Here is a 27,097-nt window from a genome sequence, read left to right as displayed (position 1 = left end):
CCCTTCATGCTCGCCCGTATTTAGATTCTCAGAAAGTATTCCAGGTTGACGGATGCTGGTTTATTTTCATACTGTGATCACTTGTGCTCTGATTAAATATAAAGAGCCGAGAATTGATTTACAGAGAAAACTCAATATGATTTTTCACTTATTAGCAGGAAAATAGATTAAAGGCTTAGACACATAGGCACGGTACAGGATTTTGGATGTAAATATTCTTCTCCAAGAAATAATGGAGTCTGAAAAAACATGCCGCAAATATGTATTTCTGTCTAGTTTCTAGGATATCACAGTCCTATTTCAGCTCTGAACAAAACTGAACATTAAGGATATGTTCACACTCTGTTTCTCTTCTCTGAAAAATACTGGAAAAGCGCTCACAAAACAATCAAAAATCTTTCTTCTATAGAAAAACAACTTAGGGCTACAAGTTACTCTCCAGAGACCTTGATGTTCCTTTGTCCACAGTGTGCAACATAATCAATTCAGGCTCTTGAGCGTTTTTTAAACACCAAGTGTTTAAAAAAAGTTGCATATCCATTCTTTAGGCACTTTTTAATCTATGAAGATGCTCCATACTTTGCCATACAAGACAATGAGAATGACACTTTCGGACCGTCCGCCCAGGGTTCCCTTTGTGTCTCACGTACTGGGTGACCAGTCCCTTCACCTTCGGCAGTTGTAGACTGTCTGGGGCATCGATGCTGAGCACCCTGTATGAGGAACCAACTATCCCAGTCGCTAGTTCTCATGGTCACCACACTGACCCGACTATATTGTATACTTTGTGTACCTTCTACCTTCTTTTTCACGCTATTCCTGGCTCCAGTTTCCTTCAGCTGTAGGGACACCCATGTCATGCGACCTTGCTGGTTTCAGAGAATCACTTCTGCTTTATCTGCAAACTAATCACTGTCTGAAGTTCGAGAAGGAAACTTGTTTCTTTCCCTGCATGCTAACCCCTCCGCTATGGGTTAATCCCAACATTAACTCTGTCTGCCCCTACAGCTTATTGCTGGGCAGACTTGACCTTTTTACTTACATTTCTATACACACACATTATAATGTTCTACATTATCACATCCCACGTAACAATGCTATACCTTACATTATACAGGAACATTTCACATTATAATTATCCACACTGCTACATCTTATACATTCCTATGTTATATTACTAACACATCTCTATCATTACACAGCATTGACACGATTGATGTATTCAGGGAAAAACACCTCCTTACACACACCAGAAACACAGACATCATATTTTTATTGAAGATCATATATTTCTGTCACACAAGTGACACCAGATGTATGGCACACAACGCGACACACTACAACACAAGGGTTACACTAGGGACACTTTAACAACAGTGGGCCCTAGCGCTAGAAAAGGGGAAGATGGGACACCTCCTTCACTAGCCTACACTCCTAGCCAGTTCCTATACAGGTTCTGCACCTGTCCTGTCACTAAACAGGATACCTGAGACCCTGGCAGACCCTGTAATAGCACTGGCTAGTGAGCTGGCAGGTAGGTGAGGGACGCTAGTGTCGCGGGCGGGGAGGAGGGTGTCAGCACACCGCGCTCACCCCTTCTGCTCGGGTCCGGCAGCTGCTCCTGGTGGCTCGAGCCGTAGGCCGGATCCCGGGGTTTCTCGAGCGACACTCCTCGCCCGTGAGTGAAAGGGGGGTGTTGGTCGGGTGTGGGGATTGTTATAGTTCGTGACGCCACCCACGGTTGTGGTGATTGCACCACCGCTGCTCAGTGTGGGGGTCCCGGGGATGGTGATGCGGAGCAGCCAGGTGTTGTGTTGCCCCTCCGTGGGTAGGGGTTTGTGATCCCGGGGCCCAGTGAAGAGATGTAAAGTGTAGGACCTGGAGGGCGCAGGGACGCGGGGGCAGCGCTGTGCCTTGCGGCACTGTGGTACTCACTCAGCCTGAGACTTGGACACAGTTTGTACGGTAAACCAAACGGCTGGTAGGACGGTCCCACAGACGGCTGCACCTGCACTCCCGGTAGGTGACGGTGATGTCTCTCTTCCTTGCACCTGTGTTGACTGATGGTAGCGGTGGATTCCCTCCGGTTACCCGCTCCCCGACTGCAATCTGGGCCGGAGGAGCTCTACACTTTGCCCGCAGGCGCTGGCCCTGGGGAAACTGGTGCCCTGGCGGTGGCGGTGTCTCCCCTGTAATGGTCGGGCTGTTGCCGTCAATCGGGACTTGGTTGCTGGGGGATCTACGTCCCCTTCACTGACGGATTCGGCAAATTTGGCGACTCCTAGCCTTGCCGGGGTCCGAGAGGCCCCTGCCCTGGTGCTGACTGTCCTTCGGAACACTGCTCCAGACCACCGGGCACACAGCCAACGGGGTCCTTCCAGGAACTTCCAAACGGTCCCCCTCCGGACAGTCACCGCCGTCGCTGACCTTGCTGTTCTAGCCCTACACAAAGCTGGGCTCTCAGGCTTTCCTTTCTTCTTGTCACCTCACTTGCTTTCCTCCTTTACCACTTCTTGGTTGTTTACTCTAGCCCTTCACTGGACTTCACTCTTCCCCTGCCCGGGGCTATCTTGTTTACACAAGCTCGTCCCTGAGCTGACTGCCTGGTTTTCCCGCCTCCAGAGTTGTGAGCTCCTCGGTGGGCGGAGCCAACCGCCTGGCCCACCCCCTGGTGTGCATCACCAGACTCCTGGAGGAAGGCAACAAGGATTTCTGGTTAGCAGTTGTGCCTACCTGGAGTGTAGGGTGTGGTGGTGTTGTGACCTGTGTCCCCTGGCTTGCCCAGGGCGACACATTCCCCCTTAGCAAAATGCAGACCGTCCGCGGGCTGCCATCCTACACCGGTTTTATTTTTCTGTAAAAGGGATAACAGGGTTAAACAAACATAAATGACATTTTTAATAACTTCTTCCCAAGACGGGAGGCACATTTACTTTTAACGTTTCAACGGTATACGGTCACGGTTTCCGCTCTCTCCCACCCAAGTAACCTGGCCCTGATGCTGCCCCTAAAACCCAGGCAGCACCCCTTGACCCACAGTCCAGCACACGGTACCCGAGCGGGATCTGTCCTTCCCTCCAGAGGGTAGCCACCGGTTCCTTTGGTGGCTGGGCCCTGGCCTGCTCTGCTCAGGGCCCTCCCTCCAACCTGCCTCTCCGGAGGCGGCATTGCGGAAACGGTAACGGTACCCAACATATTTACAAGCCACTAACGTTTGTGGTTGCCCTGCAGAGTTCACGGGCTTGTCCATGGCTAGTTCCCATGCATAAACTTTTAACGGTCCCCACGGGGACAACGGTGCCGGCTCCAGCCGGTTGCAAATCAACAAACAAATCAGGTTACTTCTTCGGTGTGATCATTTTCATTATTGGCAAAACTTTCAAACTTTTTCAAACTGACAACAAACTTCTGGTGGTCCCTACGGGGACGGTGCTGCGGGCATCCATTGCCCTACTCCGGTCCTCCTGCTGCTTCTTCCGAGGGAGGGGGTGCAGAGCTCACCTTGCTCTCCGGGCTGCCCCTAAGCTTCACATCCAGGGCAAACCACCCCCTCTCTCCGCAGTGCCGAGTATACCGCACCATATCTCCCGGTATTAGATTGCGGCCAGGATGCTCCTCGGGCAGATGGGCATTCACGTCCCGCCGGGCCACAAACACCTCGGCCTCCAGGCCCGGTTCGTATATGAATCCGTAGCCCCGGCGGACATCAAAGCGCCGCACATGCCCCTCGTAGAACGGGCCCCGGACACGGAAGGTCGCTTGCCGCAGGTTCTCCTTTTCCCGAATGGCTCGGGCCACCAGCTCGGCTTTCCTTCGCTCCCTCTCCGCGATCTCCAGGCCCAGCTTTGTCGGCTCCCTGTCCCAGTATGGCGCTGCTGCCAGCTCCGGCGCACGGGTTGAGCCCCGCGGGACATCCAGCACGTTACCCACTGTCAGGAAGGTGGGTAGCGTATCCCGCGGTGTCATGGCCTTGGGCGCTGCCTTGCAGCAGCAACCCGGCGCCACCTCAGCCGAGGTGTGGGGGATGGGCACAGGGGCTTTCCGCAACTGGACCTTCTGCTCGGAGCGGGTCATCGGCTCCGGCTCGGGGTACTGCTCGGGGACTGTCTCTGGCACAATCTTCGGGGCCTTCCAAGGCAATGCCTCCGGTTTGCTACGGGCTCCGGCTACAGGTCGGTCCGCTGGGGCGGACGGGCTGGGTATCGCTACCGGTTGCGGTGGCAGCGGGCCTAGTGGCGGGGTCACAGCCTCCGAGACGGGTGGCGAGGGAGGCAACGGGGGGAGAGGGCTTGGACCGGGTCCCTCAGCCGCAGCGACCGGTCCCTCCGGGACATAGGGGCGTGGGTCACTCACCCTCCCTTCCTCCGCTTCCTCCTCGCGTCTCCGCACGGTGGCTATAACGTCCGCCATGTCGGTCTCCCACTCCTCCAAGAGGAGCTGCATCTTGACCTGCAGCCTTCGATGGAGCTGCGCGGTCCGGATTTCCACCCACGCTGCGGTGCCCGGTGCGGGGGCCACGGTGTTTCGGGCCGACATCCACATGGTGTCTTTGCTGTTTGCTTCCAGGAACGGTTTTCTGGCAAGGTCCTGGCGTCCCTGCTTTTATAGCGGCGACTACATGCCGCCAGCCGCCATCGCGTCCCCCTTAGCTCTTTCCGGCCCCTCCTCTCTCGGGGCGGGGTTTTGGCCTTCGTGCCTCTACTGCTCGAGAAGACGCTTGAGCGGGAACTTTTCGCGCCAAAGATGGCGGCTTCTGAAATTTTTCTGCCGGATACCTCCGGCGGTAACAAGGCGCACCTCTACCAGACGGCAGAGCGGTAAGATCCTGTTCGTGACGCCAAGTTGTCGCGGGCGGGGAGGAGGGTGTCAGCACACCGCGCTCACCCCTTCTGCTCGGGTCCGGCAGCTGCTCCTGGTGGCTCGAGCCGTAGGCCGGATCCCGGGGTTTCTCGAGCGACACTCCTCGCCCGTGAGTGAAAGGGGGGTGTTGGTCGGGTGTGGGGATTGTTATAGTTCGTGACGCCACCCACGGTTGTGGTGATTGCACCACCGCTGCTCAGTGTGGGGGTCCCGGGGATGGTGATGCGGAGCAGCCAGGTGTTGTGTTGCCCCTCCGTGGGTAGGGGTTTGTGATCCCGGGGCCCAGTGAAGAGATGTAAAGTGTAGGACCTGGAGGGCGCAGGGACGCGGGGGCAGCGCTGTGCCTTGCGGCACTGTGGTACTCACTCAGCCTGAGACTTGGACACAGTTTGTACGGTAAACCAAACGGCTGGTAGGACGGTCCCACAGACGGCTGCACCTGCACTCCCGGTAGGTGACGGTGATGTCTCTCTTCCTTGCACCTGTGTTGACTGATGGTAGCGGTGGATTCCCTCCGGTTACCCGCTCCCCGACTGCAATCTGGGCCGGAGGAGCTCTACACTTTGCCCGCAGGCGCTGGCCCTGGGGAAACTGGTGCCCTGGCGGTGGCGGTGTCTCCCCTGTAATGGTCGGGCTGTTGCCGTCAATCGGGACTTGGTTGCTGGGGGATCTACGTCCCCTTCACTGACGGATTCGGCAAATTTGGCGACTCCTAGCCTTGCCGGGGTCCGAGAGGCCCCTGCCCTGGTGCTGACTGTCCTTCGGAACACTGCTCCAGACCACCGGGCACACAGCCAACGGGGTCCTTCCAGGAACTTCCAAACGGTCCCCCTCCGGACAGTCACCGCCGTCGCTGACCTTGCTGTTCTAGCCCTACACAAAGCTGGGCTCTCAGGCTTTCCTTTCTTCTTGTCACCTCACTTGCTTTCCTCCTTTACCACTTCTTGGTTGTTTACTCTAGCCCTTCACTGGACTTCACTCTTCCCCTGCCCGGGGCTATCTTGTTTACACAAGCTCGTCCCTGAGCTGACTGCCTGGTTTTCCCGCCTCCAGAGTTGTGAGCTCCTCGGTGGGCGGAGCCAACCGCCTGGCCCACCCCCTGGTGTGCATCACCAGACTCCTGGAGGAAGGCAACAAGGATTTCTGGTTAGCAGTTGTGCCTACCTGGAGTGTGGGGTGTGGTGGTGTTGTGACCTGTGTCCCCTGGCTTGCCCAGGGCGACACACTAGCCCCACTGCTGCATTAATAAAACAGGAAAAACACACAGGGGGAAACAGAACAACAGACTGCTGCAGTCAGCACCAGGACTGCAGCCTACACAGCAACTTGCAAAGGGGGCTCCACCAGCTCCTTCCAATTCCAAGCCAAGCATCCAAATGGGTAAGAGAATAACCGGAGCCCTCTACGGGCAGCAGAGGGTATATGTAGGGACTGGGAGTGGTCCAAACCAGAAACACCTGAGAAGATATTGAGAATGCAAGGAATATTGACATCAACCCCTCCTCCACAAAGGAAAAGGAATACATTTAATCTGCAGAGTCTCAAGGCAAAGAGACTCTGGACCACAAATTCTCACTCATCTGTACAACAGAGAGACGACCATGACAATTTCTTGTACAATATCAGTTTACACTGACTTTCCACATACAATGTACACATCACTATACCAGTACCGTACAGTGGCAAAATAACACTTCCATAAAGGTGTATGAATAATACTGCTATACACTGCTCCTAACACAGCACAATGCAAAATGCAATAGAGGCCAAAGTGTGGGAGCCTGACATTAGACTGCAAGCTCCATAGGGTACTGAGACTGATGCAGACTACACTGCAATGGAGGGATCCGTGACCTCTGGAATATAGCAATGTCACAGCATCTGAGGCCGGCCCCAGTCTCTGTGAGTCACTGGGCTGTGGGCGGAGTGTCACTGCTCAGCACAGCCCAGCATCACAGCGCATCTGCCTGCTCCCTCCTCCTGGTGAGGTGGATTCAAAAAGCTGCAGGTCAGGATAGACACACATACCAAGTGCATGAGCACAGTGTGTCGCCCTGGGCAAGCCAGGGGACACAGATAACAACACCACTACACCCCACACTCCAGGTAGGCACACCTGCTAACCAGAAATCCTTGTTGCCTCCCTCCAGGAGTCTGTGATGCACACCAGGGGGTGGGCCAGGCGGTTGGCTCCGCCCACCAAGGAGCTCACGACTCTGGAGGCAGGAAGTTATCAGGCAGAACTGTCAGGGACATGAAGGAGTGAACAGCAGATTAGCCCAGGCAGGGCTTGAGTAAAGAAGCAGTTTAGCTCAGGAGGAGCTTGAGTGAACAGCAGAGTAGCCCAGGCAGGGGCTAGAGGAAACAACCAGAAGTGAAAGTGAAGGAAAGGAAAGTGGAAAAGGAGGAAAGCAAGAAGTGGTGACAGAGCAGAGAGAAGGAAAAGCCTGAGAGCCCAGCTGTGTGTAGGGCTAGAACAGCAAGGTCAGCGATGGCGGTGACTGTCCGGAGGGGGACCGTTTGGAAGTTCCTGGAAGGACCCCGTTGGCTGTGTGCCCGGTGGTCTGGAGCAGTGTTCCGAAGGACAGTCAGCACCAGGGCAGGGGCCTCTCGGACCCCGGCAAGGCTAGGAGTCGCCCAATTTGCCGAATCCGTCAGTGAAGGGGACGCAGATCCCCCAGCAACAAAGTCCCGATTGACGGCAACAGCCCGACCATTACCGGGGAGACACCGCCACCGCCAAGGCACCAGTTTCCCCAGGGCCAGCGCCTGCGGGCAAAGTGTAGAGCTCCTCCGGCCCAGATTGCAGTCGGGGAGCGGGTAACCGGAGGGAATCCACCGCTACCATCAGTCAAACAGGAGCAAGGAAGAGAGACGTCACCGTCACCTACCGGGAGTGCAGGTGCAACCGTCTGTGGGACCGTCCTACCAGCCGTTGGTTTACCGTACAAACTGTGTCCGTGTCTCAGGCTGAGTGAGTACCACAGTACCGCAAGGCATAGCGCTGCCCCCGCGTCCCTGCGCCCTCCAGGCCCTACACTTCACATCTCTTCACCGGGCCCCGGGATCACCAACCCCTACCCACGGAGGGGCAACACAACACCTGGCTGCTCCCATCACCATCCCCGGGACCCTCACACTGAGCAGCGGTGGTGCCATCACCACAACCGTGGGTGGCGTCACGAACTATAATCCCAACAAACAACCCCCTTTTCACTCACGGGCGAGGAGTGTCGCTCGAGACACCCCGGGATCCGGCCCGCAGCTCGAGCCACCAGGAGCAACTGCCGGACCCGAGCAGAAGGGGTGAGCGCGGTGTGCTGACACCCTCCTCCCCGCCCGCGACAACTTGGCGTCACGAACAGGATCTTACCGCTCTGCCGTCTGGTAGAGGTGCGCCTTGTTACCGCCGGAGGTATCCGGCAGAAAAATTTCAGAAGTCGCCATCTTTGGCGCGAAAAGTTCCCGCTCGAGCGTCTTCTCGAGCAGTAGAGGCGCGAAGGCCAAAACCCCGCCCCGAGAGAGGAGGGGCCGGAAAGAGCTAAGGGGGACGGAAACAAGATGTCTGCGCCCGACGAAGCCGCTGGAGGAGCGGTGGTCGTAGCCGCAGCGGCACCCGCGGATGGGAATGGGCCTGCCCAGGTCCCGGCCGTACTGGCGGGAGGTGCCGCGGCCCCCGCGCTTGCTCAGGTCATGCCGTTTTCCTTGCCCTATGCGCCCGGAGCTGCCTGGCTACCGCAGTATGACGGGAAACCGGATGCCTTGCAGGCCTTCCGGAAAAAGCTTAACCCGTTGCTAGAGCTGTACCCCCTGACTGATAAGCAACGTGCAGCGATAGTGCTAGGCCAGCCAACCGGTGCGGCGGAGCAGGAAGCGGAGACCTGGGCCGAGGGGGACCGGCTCTCTGTAGCCACCATCTTCGAGAAGCTACAGACTGCCTTCGAGACCCGGACTGAAGCTGAGCTGAGGATGCAGTTTTACCAGTGCCGGCAACGAACTGGGGATAGCATTCGGGACTATGCTCTACGTCTGCAGGCCGCCCTCCGCACGCTAAAGCGGGTGAACGCTATTAATGAGGCGGATAGCAATAAGATGTTAGTGGAGCAATTTGCGCAGGGGATGAGGTCCCCTGAGGATCGTAAACAACTCCGGCTGTGGGCCCTGGAACACCCTGATGTGGACTTCGCTGTGTTAAAGGAGCGGGCTATCAAAGCACTACAGCCCCCAGCTGCTGAAGCTCTGGAACCCGTCCTGTGGCCCGTCGAGACAGCTCCCGTTGTGGCGACCCCAGCCAAACCAACCTCCTTACTACCCGCAGCCTCGAGCAGCACAGTGGAAGAACTGGCAGCCCAGGTCCGTCGCCTGGACGGAGACCTTGCCAAAATCCTTGCTGCGCTTCAACCTCTGACCAGATCTCAGCCCCCAGCGCAGATACAGCTTGCTGACAGTCCCGAAGATGTTCCCTGGATGCAGCAGAGAAGCGCTAACAACCCGCGGAGCAGACCTCCAATCTGCTACAAGTGCCGTAAGCCGGGCCATGTTTACCGACAGTGCCCGTTAAACGAGCAACCCCTGGGGCCCCGGGCCAATCCTCAGGAGTAGAACACCGTGGCCCCCCGGACTGGCGAGACCGATACGTCGGGGCCCGCCCTATCATCCCTGTGGCTGTGGACGGCATACCCGTGATGGCTCTCTTGGACACTGGATCACAGGTAACGACCATACCGTACACATTGTATCAGCGATATTGGGCCACAGACGAGCTAGCGCCTCCAGACAATAGTATAAATTTGATTGCCGCTAATGGACTTCCATTGACCCAGGTGGGGTATAAAGAGGTGGCTATGACAGTGGGGCAAGCTGAACTGCAACACCAGGGTATGATTGTGATCATGAATGAGCCTAGTGATCATAACCCGAAAATAGTGTTGGGAACCAATGTGATGGAACACTGCATGGCTGATGTGCTGAACCTTTTGCAGCAGCTAGCCGCCACGGCGGCGGGGAGCCGGCAGAGGGCTGTGCAGCGTGAGATCCGCGCCCTGATGTACCGGCAGCATGTAAGCTCAACCGGAGGGGAGATTGGTGGAGTGCGAGTGATGGATGTTGCTCCATTGACTGTGCCCCCTAGGAGTGAGATGATGATCTGGTGTAGGGCAGCAGTAGGGCCTCAGGGGCGTGACTACCCTGCGATGATGGAGCCCATGCCTTCCGAGCACTGGCCCACTGTAGTGGCCGCCCGAGGGGTGGTAGATGTGAAGAAAGGGAGAGTGCCTGTGAGAGTGTTGAACTGTGGGGAGGAAGAAGTCAGGCTCCCCCGGTATGCCACCATTGCCAAGCTGCTCACCCTGGACCCTCACACTATCCAGGAAGCCCGTCCACCCACACTCCCACCTACCACCAGCACTTCCCCACCCCAGGGGGACACCAAGGAGTGGCACCAACAGCTACATGTGGGCACTGATGATACCCCTACACATCACAGGGCAGGGGTACACAGGGTAGTGCAGGAGTACGAACAGGTTTTCAGTAAGCACCCCCTAGACTTTGGGCAGATCAAGGGGGTCCAACACCACATTCCCACGGGTGAACATCCCCCTATCAAAGAGAGGTACAGACCTATTCCCCCTGCACATTATCAGTGTGCCAAGGATATGTTGAAGAATATGAAGGAGGCAGGGGTTATTCGGGACAGTTGTAGTCCCTGGGCCGCTCCGTTGGTACTGGTCAAGAAGAAGGATGGTACCATGCGGATGTGTGTGGACTACCGGAAGATCAACCAGATAACCCATAAAGATGCCTATCCATTGCCTCGTATTGAAGAATCTTTGGCTGCACTGAGAACTGCAAACTACTTCTCGACCCTTGACCTCACCAGCGGATACTGGCAAGTGGCCGTGGCCCCCGAGGACCGGGAGAAGACCGCCTTCACCACCCCGATGGGGCTATGCGAATTCAATAGCATGCCGTTTGGGCTGTGCAATGCCCCCGGGACTTTCCAACGATTGATGGAGTGCTGTCTTGGACATTTAAACTTCGAGACCGTCCTGCTGTATTTGGATGATGTGATTGTTTATTCCCAGACGTATGAGGCCCATCTGGAGCACCTGGTTGAGGTGTTCGCGTCCCTTGCCAAGTTCGGGATGAAGTTGAAGCCCTCGAAGTGCCATCTGCTGAAACCCAGGGTGCAGTATCTAGGACACGTGGTGAGTGCGGATGGTGTCGCCCCCGACCCTGAGAAGATCACTGCCATCCAGAGCTGGCCGAGACCAACCACAGTGAGGGAAGTAAGGCAGTTCCTGGGTCTGGTGGGGTACTATCGGCGCTTTATAAAGGGGTACACGAAGATGGCTGCCCCCATGCAAGATCTCCTCGTGGGACAGACCAAAGGTGGGAGACCTATTGGAGCCCCACTGTTGTGGGAGGACAAGCATGAGGAGTCCTTTGGCCAGTTGAAGGCGGCCTTGACCGGAGAAGAGGTCTTGGCGTACCCTGATTATGGGCGCCCGTTCATCCTCCACACAGACGCCAGTAACGTGGGGCTAGGAGCGGTCTTGTCCCAGGTCCAGGATGGGAAGGAGAAGGTGATTGCCTACGCCAGCCGAAAACTCCGGCCGACCGAAAGGAACCCTGAGAACTATAGCTCCTTCAAGCTCGAGCTATTGGCGTTGGTGTGGGCTATCACAGAGCGGTTCCGCCACTACCTGGCGGCGGCGAAATTCACCGCGTTTACGGACAACAATCCGCTAACTCACCTGGACACGGCCAAGTTGGGCGCGCTGGAGCAGCGGTGGGTAGCCCGGTTAGCCAACTATGATTTCACCATAAAGTACCGAGCTGGTCGTGTCAACATCAATGCAGATGCACTCTCCCGGATGCCCCATTTGTCAGAAGAGGGGTGTGAGGATGACGACCTCGAGGAGATTGAGTTGCCTGCGTTTCACCAGCCGCCTACTGAGAGGGTACAAGTATGTCAGCAACGGGCGGACCTGGACCCGCGGCCCAGTCAAGAGTGGCAGGACGCCCAGGACCAAGCACCGGCTGTCCGCCTTGTCAAGACCCTGGTGGAACAAGGTGCTATGGGAATAGACCCTGCCGCTCCAGCCGAAGCCCAACGCTTGTGGAAAGAACGAAAACGGCTCTACCTACACCAAGGGAGGCTGTACCGTGAGCTGATCAACCCAAAGACCCATGAGAAAATATGCCAGTTGATCGTTCCTCAAGCTGAGGTTGCTACCGTCCTGCGGGCATACCATGATGGTGCTGGCCACTTCGGGTGGAAGAAGCTGGAGATGCTGTTGCGGGAGCGGTTCTATTGGAGTGGGATGCGTGAATCGGTGGAAGCCTGGTGCCGAGAGTGCGGTCCTTGTACACTGAGGAGAAAGGACGAGACTAGCCAGAGGGCACCGTTACATCCCATAGTCACCCATCAGCCGCTGGAGCTGGTCGCCCTGGACCATGTTAAACTCACCCCTAGCCGAAGTGGGTACACCTACGCGTTGACCATGGTAGACCACTACTCAAGATTCATGGTGGTAGTCCCCGTTAAGGACTTGACTGGTCGAACCGCTGCCCGAGCGTTCCAGGCCTATTTTTGCCGACCCCATGGGTACCCCGAGAAGGTGCTGACTGACCAAGGCCCGGCTTTTGAAGCAGAAGTGTTTCACGAATTCTGCCAGTTGTACGGCTGCAAGAAGATCCGGACCACTCCGTACCACGCCCAAACCAACGGCATGTGCGAGAAAATGAATCACTTGGTCCTGGGGCTCCTCAAGACGCTACCGCTGGAAGAACGGAACATGTGGCCGGAAAAGTTACCCGACTTGGTCGACATGTACAATAATATCCCATCCAGCTCGACGAAGTGCACCCCAGCGTATCTGATGAGGGCCCGGCCTGGCCGCCTGCCGGTGGATCTGGAGATGGGGTTGGAGGCTCCGGAAGCACTCCCTTCAACGGCAGAGTGGGAAAGTCGGAGGAGGGCCCAGTACCGGCAAATCCAGGAGTATGTGGAGAAAAACCTCAGTCGAAGTCGAGAACAGCAAGAGCACCGGTTCAACCAGAAGGCGCCTGCAGGTCCTTTCCAGCCCGGAGATGTGGTGCTGAAACGGAAGAGAAAAGCCCACAAACTGGATGACCAGTGGGAGCAAGTCCCTTACGTCGTACAACCCACCGAGTGGGACAATGGGAAGACCTACCAGATCAGTCGTGACCAAGGGGGCACCCTGGCCACAGTTTCTCGGGACCATCTGAAGAAATGCCCCCCAGCGTTAAAAGCAGAGGCTGAAGTACCGGTTCCTCCACCAGTGGAAAAGGCAGCAGAGGTGATCCACACTGTCATGGGTGACTTCCCAGCAAACTGGCCTACACAGAACGGCGCGGTGATACTTCCAGTGATACTGTTCCCACAACCCGTGGATGAAGAAGTAGTGGAAGCGGTTAACCGTGAGCCAGAACCAGTGCCAGTGCCCAGGGATGAACCTGTACCCAGCCCCCCTGCACCTCCGCCTGCCCCACACTATAGCAGGGAGGAGGAACCGATTGTTCCCTCTACCCCACTGTCTAGCACCACTGACACCGGGCCCCGAAGGTCCACCCGTTCCAACCTAGGTAGACCCCCACTTAGGTACAGGGAGACCGTTCTATGAGTAAGAGGGGCCCGCAAATGTAAAAGAGTGTTGTGTGCTTGTTTGAAAAAGTTTGTTGAAAGTTTTTAAAAATGAAAATGATTACCCGAGAAGTCACCTGATTTATTTTGTTGATTTGCAACCGGCTGGAGCCGGCACCGTTGTCCCCGTGGGGACCGTTTAAAGTTAATGCATGGGAACTAGCCATGGACAAGCCCGTGAACTCTGCAGGGCAACCACAAACGTTAGTGGCTTGTAAATATGTTGGGTACCGTTACCGTTTCCGCAATGCCGCCTCCGGAGAGGCAGGTTGGAGGGAGGGCCCTGAGCAGAGCAGGCCAGGGCCCAGCCACCAAAGGGACCGGTGGCTACCCTCTGGAGGGAAGGACAGATCCCGCTCGGGTGACTTGTGCTGGACTGTGGGTCAAGGGGTGCTGCCTGGGTTTTAGGGGCAGCATCAGGGCCAGGTTGCTTGGGTGGGAGAGAGCGGAAACCGTGACCGTACACCGTTGAAACGTTAAAAGAAAATGTGCCTCCCGTCTTGGGAAGAGTTGATTGAAAATGCTTATGTTATGTTTAACCCTGTTATCCCCTTTTTACAGAAAAATAAAACCGGTGTAGGACGGCAGCCCGCGGACGGTCTGCATTTTGCTAAGGGGGAATGTGTCGCCCTGGGCAAGCCAGGGGACACAGATAACAACACCACTACACCCCACACTCCAGGTAGGCACACCTGCTAACCAGAAATCCTTGTTGCCTCCCTCCAGGAGTCTGTGATGCACACCAGGGGGTGGGCCAGGCGGTTGGCTCCGCCCACCAAGGAGCTCACGACTCTGGAGGCAGGAAGTTATCAGGCAGAACTGTCAGGGACATGAAGGAGTGAACAGCAGATTAGCCCAGGCAGGGCTTGAGTAAAGAAGCAGTTTAGCTCAGGAGGAGCTTGAGTGAACAGCAGAGTAGCCCAGGCAGGGGCTAGAGGAAACAACCAGAAGTGAAAGTGAAGGAAAGGAAAGTGGAAAAGGAGGAAAGCAAGAAGTGGTGACAGAGCAGAGAGAAGGAAAAGCCTGAGAGCCCAGCTGTGTGTAGGGCTAGAACAGCAAGGTCAGCGACGGCGGTGACTGTCCGGAGGGGGACCGTTTGGAAGTTCCTGGAAGGACCCCGTTGGCTGTGTGCCCGGTGGTCTGGAGCAGTGTTCCGAAGGACAGTCAGCACCAGGGCAGGGGCCTCTCGGACCCCGGCAAGGCTAGGAGTCGCCCAATTTGCCGAATCCGTCAGTGAAGGGGACGCAGATCCCCCAGCAACAAAGTCCCGATTGACGGCAACAGCCCGACCATTACCGGGGAGACACCGCCACCGCCAAGGCACCAGTTTCCCCAGGGCCAGCGCCTGCGGGCAAAGTGTAGAGCTCCTCCGGCCCAGATTGCAGTCGGGGAGCGGGTAACCGGAGGGAATCCACCGCTACCATCAGTCAAACAGGTGCAAGGAAGAGAGACGTCACCGTCACCTACCGGGAGTGCAGGTGCAACCGTCTGTGGGACCGTCCTACCAGCCGTTGGTTTACCGTACAAACTGTGTCCGTGTCTCAGGCTGAGTGAGTACCACAGTGCCGCAAGGCATAGCGCTGCCCCCGCGTCCCTGCGCCCTCCAGGCCCTACACTTCACATCTCTTCACCGGGCCCCGGGATCACCAACCCCTACCCACGGAGGGGCAACACAACACCTGGCTGCTCCCATCACCATCCCCGGGACCCTCACACTGAGCAGCGGTGGTGCCATCACCACAACCGTGGGTGGCGTCACGAACTATAATCCCAACAAACAACCCCCTTTTCACTCACGGGCGAGGAGTGTCGCTCGAGACACCCCGGGATCCGGCCCGCAGCTCGAGCCACCAGGAGCAACTGCCGGACCCGAGCAGAAGGGGTGAGCGCGGTGTGCTGACACCCTCCTCCCCGCCCGCGACAACAGCAGCTTAGAAGGCATATGGAACTGTAAGGACTTGAACAACAGACCATTGTGAATAGCAAACAAGCAGAGCGAGACACCTTGAAAGCCACAGAATGAAGACAGCAAATTACAAGGAAAATGACAGGTCTGAAGTGGCAGACAACTTTATGAAAAAAATCAATTCTAACAGATTATGCTCACCGCAAACGATAAGTTAACTTGTAAAGAGCAAGGAGAGGGTTAAAGGGAACTTGTCACCGTTTTTTCGGCCTAAAAGCTGCGGCAACCACCAGTGGGCTCGTATATACATCATTGTAACATGCTGTATATAGGAGCCCAGGCCGCTGTGTACAACATAAAAAACACTTCATAATACTCACCTAAACCGGTTGCTGCGGTGGATGTGGCTCAGATGGGTGTCTTCATCCTCCAGTGCCGGCACCTCCTCTTTCGGCCTCCTTCTGAAGCCTGTGCGCATGACGCGTCTACGTCATACACACTCGCCGGTCCTGTGCATGCGCACTACAATACTTTAATCTGCCCTGCTCAGGACCTGAATGCCGGCGAGTGTGGATGACGTCGTACGCGTCATACACCGCGGTTTCAGAAGGACGACAGAGGCAGCGACAAACATGGCCGAAAGAGGCGGCGCCGGCACCGGAGGACGAAGACGCCCATCTGAGCCACATCCACCGCAGCAACCGGTTTAGGTGAGTATTATAAAGTGTTTTTTATGTTGTACACAGCGGCCTGGGCTCTTATATACAGCATGTTAGAATGCCGTATATAAGAGCCCGGTGGTGGTTGCCGCAGCTTATAGGCCGAAAAAACGGTGACAGGTTCCCTTTAACAAGCAAGTCTGTGGGTTTGTAGAAAGCACAAGAGTTTTCAAAGATGAATGTAGTATAGAGGTCAGTCTTGGTAGTACAGCACGTGTGCTCCCATTCCTCTATCCCTTGTACCACTATTTTTAAGCTCCGGATTCTGATCCCCATAGACTTAGGCGGGCTTTGCACACTACGACATCGCAGGTGCGATGTCGGTGGGGTCAAATTGAAAATGACGTACTTCCGGCATCGCATGCGACATTGTAGTGTGTAAAGGTTCGATGATACGATTAACGAGCGCAAAAGCATCGTAATCGTATCATCGGTGCAGTGTCGGCGTAATCCATAATTACGCTGACGCGACGGTCCGATGTTGTTCCTCGCTCCTGTGGCAGCACACATCGCTGTGTGTGAAGTCGCAGGAGCGAGGAACATCTCCTACCGGCGTCACCGCGGCTTCCGTAGGCTATTTTGCCGCCTGCCGTGTGACGTCGCTATGGCGCCGCACGACCCGCCCCCTTAGGAAGGAGGTGGGTCGCCGGCCAGAGCGACGGTCGCAGGGCAGGTGAGTGCATGTGAAGCTGGCGTAGCGATGATTTTCGCTACGCCAGCTTTCACAAGATATTGTACCTGCGACGGGGGCGGGGACTATCACGTGCGACATCGCAGCATCGGCTTGCGATGTCGCAATGTGCAAAGCCTGCCTTATATGTGAGCGGATTCCGGACTGGATCCAGATTTTTTTTTAAAGCAGAGCAGGTTTTTTGCGAGTCCGTCCAGCTCTATCAATATGCATTATTTCATTATCCAATTACTCAGCCTAATTATATCATTTTTCAGCTGCAGTTTTGGTATCAGATGTGGGGATCCTCCAAAATATCAATTTTAAAAAGAACATTTAATCAAGAGTTGGAACTGCTCGGTGAGGTCACTGACCCAACTGGTAACAATTGGAAAAAGGTTATGATACCTATCAAGAGTAATTCACTGGATACTGCTCAGGTAAGGGTTGCCTATTCTGTATGATAAAATAACTTTGTATAGAGGTGGGATGATATTCGTCTAACAAATTTTTACAATTGATTTGAAATTTAAGGACTTTTCTAGGACGTTGATACTCATGACCTAGCCTCAGTACAGGTCATCAATATCAGATCGATGGAGCAACACCTGGTACCTCCATTTATAAGTTACAAAATACAGCAGTAAACTGAGGAGTCAACATTTTTTTTTTTTTACACTCATAGCTCCGAATCATCTGTATTTCGTATTAAATTAGAACAATAAAAAAAATACAGTAGAGCCCATAGAAGTCTATGAAAGGGGTATTACTGCTTCATAGTACTCAGTGATTGTAAGGAGAGCTAATACAATTTGCTACAGTCACTGCTCTTTTACTCCTTAAATGCTGATGTCAGCTTCAAGCAAAAAAGAAATAAAAGAGAATTTAACAAAATATTTAAAAGGAACAAACAAAACATTAAATTTTGAATTAACCATCATTTCCTCATCCAAATATAGGGAAATAAAAAGTATATTCAGTATCCACACATCTAAACCCAAGCTAACAAAATGTAAAATAAATTAATCCATACAGCAAACGACATAAAGAAAAAAAATGGAAAGCAAGAATTTTTGCATTATGTTTGTCGTGCGGTGTTCTGCATTGCACTCGCAGGATGTTATTGCGGCGTCGGACTCTGTTCACACAGCAGGGTCCAACAACCTGCCTGCGATTTCTCAGTTGCACAGCCTGTCATGGGTGTCAGCTGGTTCTGGCTTCACTGCTCTCCAGTACAGCAAGAGTTAATTTCTGATGGCCTGTGATCAGCTGCTGGGAGCTCAGGCAGCTGATCACCATTTCGGGGCCTTTATAAGATTCTGTATTTTGGGGCTGTTTGCCGGATATAGCTTCTGCTTCCTCGGTTCCTATGGTTATCCAGTTGTATGGTGATCTATAAGTTGCGGTTTAGCGTGGTGCGTGAGTTCTCCAGTTGTGTATTTATCTCCTACCCCTTTTGCGTTACTCCCCAGTTGACATATTGTCCCTCCTTTGTGTTTGATTGCAGTGTGCACAAGTTTTCGTTTACCCTTGCTGTGATTATAAGTGAGGTTCTGGTTACTGGGTTTCTAGCCCGCTCCTTAGGTGGGGTTGGGGGAGTAGTATCAGGACTCGGACAGGAGTCAGGGTCACGCTGGGGGCTCAAACCTGGCTACCATCGAGCCTACCATTGAGATAAGTGTCAGCACAGGGACCCCAGACTTAGAATCAGCTTAGGAGCCCTTGTTCCATCCATACACCCTCGCAACAGTTTACTTCACCTCCCATCCAAAAAATGCAAAAGAGAGTGATCAAAATGTCTTAGCTACCCTAAAATAGTAACATTAAAAACTACAGTTTGGGACAAAAAAACGCAATCCATATACTGTAGGTCCATTGATAGAAATATAAGAAAAGTTACAGGTCTCAGAAAATGGAGACATCAACCACTTTTTTTATTAGTTCGAAGTTTTTTTAAGTCACTTAAATAAAATAAAAACTTCGCAAGTTTGGTATTTTTGTAATCACATGGACCTGACGTATGATATTTTCTGGTCACTTTTAAAGCAACTTTAACATTGTAAAATCTAAACCCCAAACCGCAATGGAAGAACTACTAATATTTCAGTAAGGTGGCAACTCAACCCACAAAATAATTAAGCCCTCATACGGCTATGTCGACTGAAAGATTAAAAAACGTTATGACTCCTGGAAGAACCCCCCTTCGTCCAATTAAATAGCTCAAAAATTCAGTGACATCATTGGGAGATTAATAAATTAAAGCTGAACTCTGATGGATTCTTGTAGTCCATTTTGATAAATGAGGTCCATTGTCCAAGAAGATCATAATGCACGTTCTTATTTCACTTAACGTTTTTGATATAAGTAGAAATATAATTACTAAATAGTTGTTCTCAGCTCCAGATAATATCTGTCCATATGGATGATGGAATATTTATAGAATATTATATTTAGCTAAACCTTACTTCTATAATTTTCTCTTCTTCAAAATTCTGCAATGTCGTTTAGCGCATCCATGCGAGCCAAATATTACATAATGTTGAGATTGATGGATGGTTTCGATATACTGTCAACAGATTGTTTAGTGTGCATTAACTACTTAAATTAATGTGTGCCATATTGTGTAAAAAAGAAATCTAAAATAGTTTCTCCGAATAGAAAGATAAGGACCATATGTAAAACTCAAATCTGGAATTATACTCATATTCAGATTTAAAAAAAACCCCACAAAAAACACTATTTAAAGGGAAAGCTGAATTGGCAAATACAGTCATGGCCAAAAGTTTTAAGAATGCTACAAATATTAATCTTTACAAAGTCTACTGCTTAAGTTTTTCTAATGGCAATTTGCATATACTCCAGAATGTCATAAAGAGTGATCAGCTTAACAGCAATTACTTGCAAAGTCAATATTGGCTAAGAAAATGAACTTTAACCCCCAAAACACATTTCAACAGCATTGCATTCCTGCCTTAAAAGGAGCAGCTAACATTGTTTTAGTGATTGTTCCATTAATACAGGTGTGGGTGTTGATGAGGACAGGGCTGGCGATCAATCAGTCATGATTAAGTAAGAATGACACCACTGGACACTTTAAAAGGAGGCTGGTGCTTGGTATCATTGTTTCTCTTCAGTTAACTATGGTTATCTCTAAAGAAACACATGCAGCCATCATTGCTCTGCACAAAAATGGCCTAACAGGGAAGAGTATCGCAGCTACAAAGATTGCACCTCAGTCAACAATCTATCGCATCATCAAGAACTTCAAGGAGAGAGCTTCCATTGTTGCCAAAAAGGCTCCAGGGCACCCAAGAAGGACCAGCAAATGCCAGGACCGTATCTTAAAACTGTTTCAGCTGCGGGATCGGACTACCAGCAGTGCCGAGCTAGCTCAGCAATGGCAGCAGGCTGGTGTGAGTGCTTCTGCATGCACTGTGAGGCGGAGACTCTTTGAGCAAGGCCTGGTTTCAAGGAGGGCTGCAAAGAAGCCACTTCTCTCCAGAAAAAACATCCGTGACCGACTGATATTCTGCAAAAAGTACAGGTAGTGGACTGCTGAGGACTGGGGTAAAGTCATATTCTCAGTTGAATCCCTTTTTCGATTGTTTGGGACATCTGGAAAACAGCTTATTAGGAGAAGGAGAGGTGAGCGCTACCACCAGTCTTGTCTCATGCCAACTGTTAAGCATCCTGAAACGATTCATGTGTTGGGTTGCTTCTCAGCCAAGGGAATCGGCTCACTCACAGTCTTGCCTAAAAACACAGCCATGAATAAAGAATGGTACCAGAATGTCCTCCAAGAGCAACTTCGCCCAACTGTCCAAGAGCAGTTTGGCGCCCAACAATGCCTTTTCCAGCATGATGGAGCACCTTGCCATAAAGCAAAGGTGATCACTAAATGGCTCATGGAACAAAACATAGAGATTTTGGGTCCATGGCCTGGAAACTCCCCAGATCTTAATCCCATTGAGAACTTGTGGGCAATCATCAAGAGACGGGTGGACAAAAAAAACCCAACAAATTCTGGCAAAATGCAAGCATTGCTTATGCAAGAATGGACAGCTATCAGTCAGGATTTGGTCCAGAAGTTGATTGAGAGCATGCCAGGGCGAATTGCAGAGGTCCTGAAGAAGGGTCAACACTGCAAATATTGACTTGCTGCATTAACTCATTCTAACTGTCAATATAACCTTTTGGTCCTCATAATATGATTGCAATTATATTTCTGTATAGATGTAAACATCAGACAAACACAATTAAAAACCAGAGGGCAACAGATCATGTGAAAATATAATTTTGGTGTCATTCTCAAAACTTTTGGCCATGACTGTATATGATGTATTACTACGGTAATAAGTTACGACACATGTTGATTGATAAGATAATTACCAGAAACAATACTGTGAGAAGAATATGATATGATATATAAAGTAAGCAAATCACAATGGGATGTTTAGTAAGGACAATAGGGCTCATGTCACGGGTGACTAGGGGACACAGAGGGACCTATGCTGGCCCTAAGGTTAGGACCCCTGCCCTCACCCTCACCCTGGAGGAACACTCAATTGTAGGGAGGTCCGAGTCCCCGACCTGGCCCTGTCTTCTGTCGGGCCCTGACCTAATACCCCCATACTCCAACCCAGGGTTGGGCAGGACACAAAATAATACTTCTCCCACAAGACAAAAAAAAGGGGGTAAAACTGAAACTCACTCAAGCCACAAATATCCACAGAGAGGGGCCAAAAAGACACTGGTGGGGATAAACCAAACGGGAAGGAGAAAGTCACACCAGGGAACTTTCATACATCTCAGACGACAAATCGCTGGTCATCAAACAGAGGATCGCCACAGACTCCAGGATATTGCAACTGCAAGTAGAAACTATCTTTGGCATCCTCCTATTACACTCCCCAGCCTTAGGCCCGTTTCACACGTCAGTGAAAAACAGTGACGTTTTTCACTGGCGTGTAAAACACGCACATGTCCCTGCGTGTGCCGTGAATCACGGCACACGTGGGTTGTCTAAGTGCAATCCGGGCTCTGTTCTCCGTGGCCCGTGATTGCACTTAGAAATCAACTCACCTGTGCCCGCTCCCGCTCTCCGTGGTGCTGAATCCTCCCGCGGTACAGCATCCGGCCGGCGCTGACCCCCGCAGCAGCTGCTTCCGGGTCGGCTGTGTCGCGCATAATGAATATGCGCGACAGTTATCAGCCGGCTTAGAAGCAGCAGGGAGGACGGTCTGCAGAGAGCGCGAATGAAGCCGGGTGAGTTAAAATGTTTATTATTTTAAATGCACGTTTTTTTCTGGCACGTGTTTCACGGACCACACCACTGCGTGGTCCGTGGAACATCAGTGATGCCAGAAAAAAATGGACATGTCTCCGTGCAGCAATCACGCACACGCGGCTACGCTGCACGGAGACACGTGCAGTGAAAAATCACTGACGTGTGAGCAGACCCATTCATTATAATGGGTCTGCGTATGTCAGTGATTCTGGTACGTTTAAAAAAAAGCACAAACGTACCAGAATCACTGACGTGTGAAAGGGGCCTTAAATAGGAGATTAGCTGTGGAAGGTAATCAGCAACCCAGCTCTCAGAAGAGTAGCACACTGCTCCAAATAGGATTAATTCCTGCATGGCTGGGAGCAGTGAAACAACTCAGCCGACGCCCAGCCGAGCTGAGTACTTAAGAAAGACCAGGTTGCCTGTCAGACTCTGCAATGTGAACACGATCTGACGACGTAGAAGTAATCCATGTGTGTGGATCCGGACAGTGCATGACAGCTCAGTTTGTAAAAACAAAATATTTTTGTGGTTTTATGGAAATTGAGCGAAATGTAGTACTTAAAGATTTTATCCAAAGTTTCTAAAGTCTATCCATGAGAACTTCCTTCTGTCGCACTACATAATATAGACATAATTTGTTTTTCTATCACTTGAGGCCGCTAATTCACATTATGAAAAGTTGTCTATTCCTGCTAAGATGAGTAGGACTATCTAATGTTCGTGGGGGGGCCTCCTGGCTTTTCCCTGACCAATTTACTTTGGGGACGTAACCATTTGGCAGCTGGAATTCAATTGCCTTATCCTTTTGTTTGGCAGGAAGATTAGCCACTTCAAGATGATTCCAGTAGCGGCTTGAGTATTGAGAGCACAGGAATCGTAAGCTGAGCAGAGTGCTCCTGTGAATGGGGGAGTCAGGAGAAATAATCAGTTGGACAATAGTTTGGCTGACAACTGCTGTATGTTAATATAATTAACAAAGGAATCCAATAATTAGGGGTTAATAAATCCAAAAATTCCTAAAAACCAAATGTTTATTAGATATATTTAAAAAGACTATCGTTGCGCAATTTAGGGTGCCAACCTCCGCGGCTAGGTAGGGCGTTCCATCAGGAGCAGTAGCAGGGCATTATAGGTCTAACATTGGTTGTATTCTGCAATACTGAATACCTACCTACATCTCTCAGCTTGTTCCCACTGTGTGATATAATTTTTCAAGAGGAGTTTTTTGTATATTTGTAGACAGTAGTCTTTTTCATTATATCTAATAAACATGGGTTTTTAGGAATTTTTTTATTTGTTAACCCCTGACAACTACGTAAAATGTATACCAAGCCTTAGAAACTGCAGCTCTCTTCTTCTACTTAAGCCCCCTTGTACACTTTAGCTATCTGTCGGCTGAACGGTGATTTCGGCCAATCATTTGCTTGGCAGCTATCTTCCTCGACTTCCCATACACAGAAACCAACTCTCTACCGGGTTCTCTTATTTTCTCTATAGAAGAACATCCATAATCCTTTCTGATCTTTGTGAACAGAAAGATTGGCAGTCCAGATTTAGACATTCTGGTCCTTATCTCGGCTGACAAAGGAAGTCTGGGGCTGTACACACTCTATATAGTCAGCCGAACCCTCCGAAATCGTCAGGCTCTGGTGACAGTGCGATATACTGTATATGGCAACCTTTAGACTCTACCACCTATTTGAAACAGGTTGTTGGAAATTTAAGAAGGCTTCTGATTTTCTTCAGAAAACACCACCACTCCTGTCAGGTGTATCAGGTATTGTAGCTCAGTTCTTCTGCTCCATAACTGACTTCTTAGACTCACGCGTAACTCGCAGGAGTCTTGCATTGCATCACCCGGCATGGCCTGCCACTCTCCGGACAGGAGCGGGTCAGCTGTATGTATTTCTATGCAGCTGACCCGCTTCTGTCTAGAGAGTGTGCGGCCGTGCCGGGTGACGCAATGCAAGATTCGTGCGAATCCCTCGCAAGTGTGACTTCGGCCTTCTAAAATTGATGGTAGGCTGTGATCCCACTTCCATTTCTCAGTGGTAATAGTTGCAACTTCATCAGTTTAACAGCAGGTATAGTTCAGCAGGTCCACCATATTTGCTGACAAGGCCATGAAATTTTTGATGAGACTTCATCAGATCCTGTCACAAACCATTTGGATCTGTTGTATGAGGAGGAATTCAACCCCGCATCTGAATGGCAGCCATGACGCCAACATGAACAGAGATTTATATAATTTTCTTTTACTATTATGACGTAATAAGCATTTACCTTTCCATTGCAGGTCATTTTAGAAGCCACGCATTTCTCACCTCAGGCTTTGGTTGCTATTGATGACATTGGTTTGTCCATACATTGTGCCACTAATAACACATTTTCAGGTAATATTGGATATTATGTAGTAAATTATATCTTCTTGGTTTGATTTAGAAAAGAAAAAGAAAGGGAACAGCTTCAGGATCCAGTGCAATAGTGCCTAGAGTTGCAAAGGTGGCATGAAAGAGGAACTAAATATATTAAGCCACTAGTGATGAGACGATTGATTCGATGCATATAAAATTTCTGCTGAATTTTTAGGAATTTGCTCAAATTTTGAACACGTTCTGATACCCTTTGCTGCCACATTTTTACATATTGCAAAAAAATGCAAAAGATCATTCAAGATCAAAAGCTGTTGTGACTTAGGGGTACTTTGCACGTTTCGACATTGCTAGCCGATGATAGCGATGCCGAGCGCGATAGTACCCGCCCCCGACGCACATGCGATATCTTGTGATAGCTGCCATAGCGAACATTATCGCTACAGCAGCTTCACACGCACTTACCTGCCCTGCGACGTCGCTCTGGCCGGTGACCCGCCTCCTTCCTAAGGGGGCGGGTCGTGCGGCGTCACAGCGACGTCACATGCCAATAGAAGTGGAGGGGCGGAGATGAGCGGGACGTAAAAATCCCGCCCACCTCCTTCCTTCCACATAGCCGGTGGAGGCAGGTAAGGAGATGTTCCTCGCTCCTGCGGCTTCACACACAGCGATGTGTGCTTCCGCAGGAACGAGGAACACCATCGTATCTCCTATTGGTGCGACATTATGAAAATGTCCGACGCTACACAGATCACCAATTTACGATGCTTTTGTGATCGTTTATCGTCACATCTAGGCTTTACATGTTGCGACGTCGTTACCGGCACCGGATGTGCATCACTTTTGATTTGACCCCGATATCGCAGTAGCGATGTCGCAGCGTGCAAAGTACCCCTTAGGATTTATGCCAGATCAGAACCTCAGTTTGCAGCCATGGTGTTTCTGGATGGTTGTCCCTCATCAGTGCAAAGTATGAGATCTGATTTGGCAGAAGAATAGCTTCCCCCTTAGACCCCATCTTAGCCTCTCACACAACCAGATCAGATTTCATACTTTGCACTAATGAGGAACAACCATCCTAAAACACTGTGTCTGCAAATTGAGATTCTGATCTGTTATAAATCCTAAGTCATATGACAAGGCTCGTTAAAGGATTACTTTTGACTTTTAGGATTGCTACCTCCAATAGGTGGCGCTAGAGTTTGTCTACTTACTCCCTGAGAGACAATTTGCATATTTCCTTCAGGAGCATTGCGGCTTAAAGTCTCTTCACCACTGGCATGCTGGATTGGTGTGTCAGTCTCCGCAATGAGAATAACATGTCTTAGGGTACGCTCACACGAGCGACAAATACGGACGAGAGCAATGCGAGAAATTCTCGCATTGCACTCGGACCAATACTAGTCAATGAGGGAGAGCTGTTGGTCAGCTTTTCTTGCATCCAGATTCTGGATGCGAGAAAAGCGGCAGCATGCTGCGATTTGATCCAGAATACGTCCGAGGCTCGCCAATACAAGTCAATGGGTGCGAGGAAAAATCGGATGTCACACGGACGGCACACGGACCATCCTAGTGACATCCGTTTTTCTAAATACAATCCTATCATGTAGCACAGAACACTGTAAATTCTCCTGTACATGACTGTAAATGAGTAACAGCTGCTGTGCAAAAAAAACGGATTGTATACTGACAGCATACTGACAGCACACTGAGTGCACACTGATGACAAGTGAGAAAAATTCGTCCGACTCTCGCAAACGAGAATTGGACCGTTTTTTAATACGTTCGTGTGAGTCCAGCCTTATAAGAAGATTTTAAAAAGTAGAGAACATATACAAGTAAAATATATCTTTGTACCGTGTTAGCCAGTAGGGATAAAAAAATTGTTTAAAAGAACTGAGAGTCCTCAGTGGTTGATACCTTTTAATGGCTAACTGAAAAGATGATAATAATTGCAAGCTTTCGAGACAACTCAGGTCTCTTCATCAGGCATGGTATAACACAAAATCTGAAGAGTCACATATTTATACACAACAGGACATAGAAAGTGCAGTAAAAAAAAAAAAAAAAAGTTATATAAAACAGAACTCTCTCTATGGCAGGGGGGCAAACTGTTGTGGCCATAAATTTTGCTGCAGTTCAGTGTGAGGACAATAAAACTTTCACACTGAACTGCAGCAAAATTTATGGCCACTACAGTTTGCCCTCCTGCCATAGAGATAGTTCTGTTTTATATAACTTTTTTTTTTTTTTTTTTACTGCACTTTCTAAGTCCTGTTGTGTATAAATATGTGACTCTTCAGATTTTGTGTTATACCATGCCTGATGAAGAGACCTGAGTAGTCTCGAAAGCTTGCAATTATTACCATCTTTTCAGTTAGCCATTAAAAGGTATCAACCACTGAGGACTCTCTGTTCTTTTAAACAATTTTTTTAGAACATATACAAGACATTGGAGCTATATAATTTTTTTGAAAGTGCACTTGAATAATTTGGAGAAGTATCTCATGTAATAAAGATAATATGAAATGGAGAATGTCAAAAGCTCCAGAATGGAGAAGTTGAGTTTGAGATATTTTAAGTCTGCTCCTAAAGCTTTTGTGTGGTATCAT

General features: G+C 51.0%; 1 protein-coding gene across 1 annotated transcript in view; it reads left to right on the top strand.

Moving 5' to 3' along the window:
* Positions 1-27,097, top strand: part of MALRD1 (MAM and LDL receptor class A domain containing 1) — a 746,310-nt gene that overhangs the window by 286,017 nt on the left and 433,196 nt on the right. Inside the window, exons 12-13 of the mRNA XM_075315583.1 lie at positions 17,102-17,263; positions 24,410-24,506. Coding sequence (XP_075171698.1) covers positions 17,102-17,263; positions 24,410-24,506 — 259 coding nt within the window. The remainder of the gene's footprint in view (positions 1-17,101; positions 17,264-24,409; positions 24,507-27,097) is intronic.

This window comes from Anomaloglossus baeobatrachus, chromosome 6 (assembly GCF_048569485.1).
Source record: "Anomaloglossus baeobatrachus isolate aAnoBae1 chromosome 6, aAnoBae1.hap1, whole genome shotgun sequence".
Lineage (NCBI taxonomy): Eukaryota > Metazoa > Chordata > Amphibia > Anura > Aromobatidae > Anomaloglossus > Anomaloglossus baeobatrachus.
Note: the sequence above shows the minus strand (reverse complement) of the source record. Positions and strands in the feature narration are given on the sequence as shown.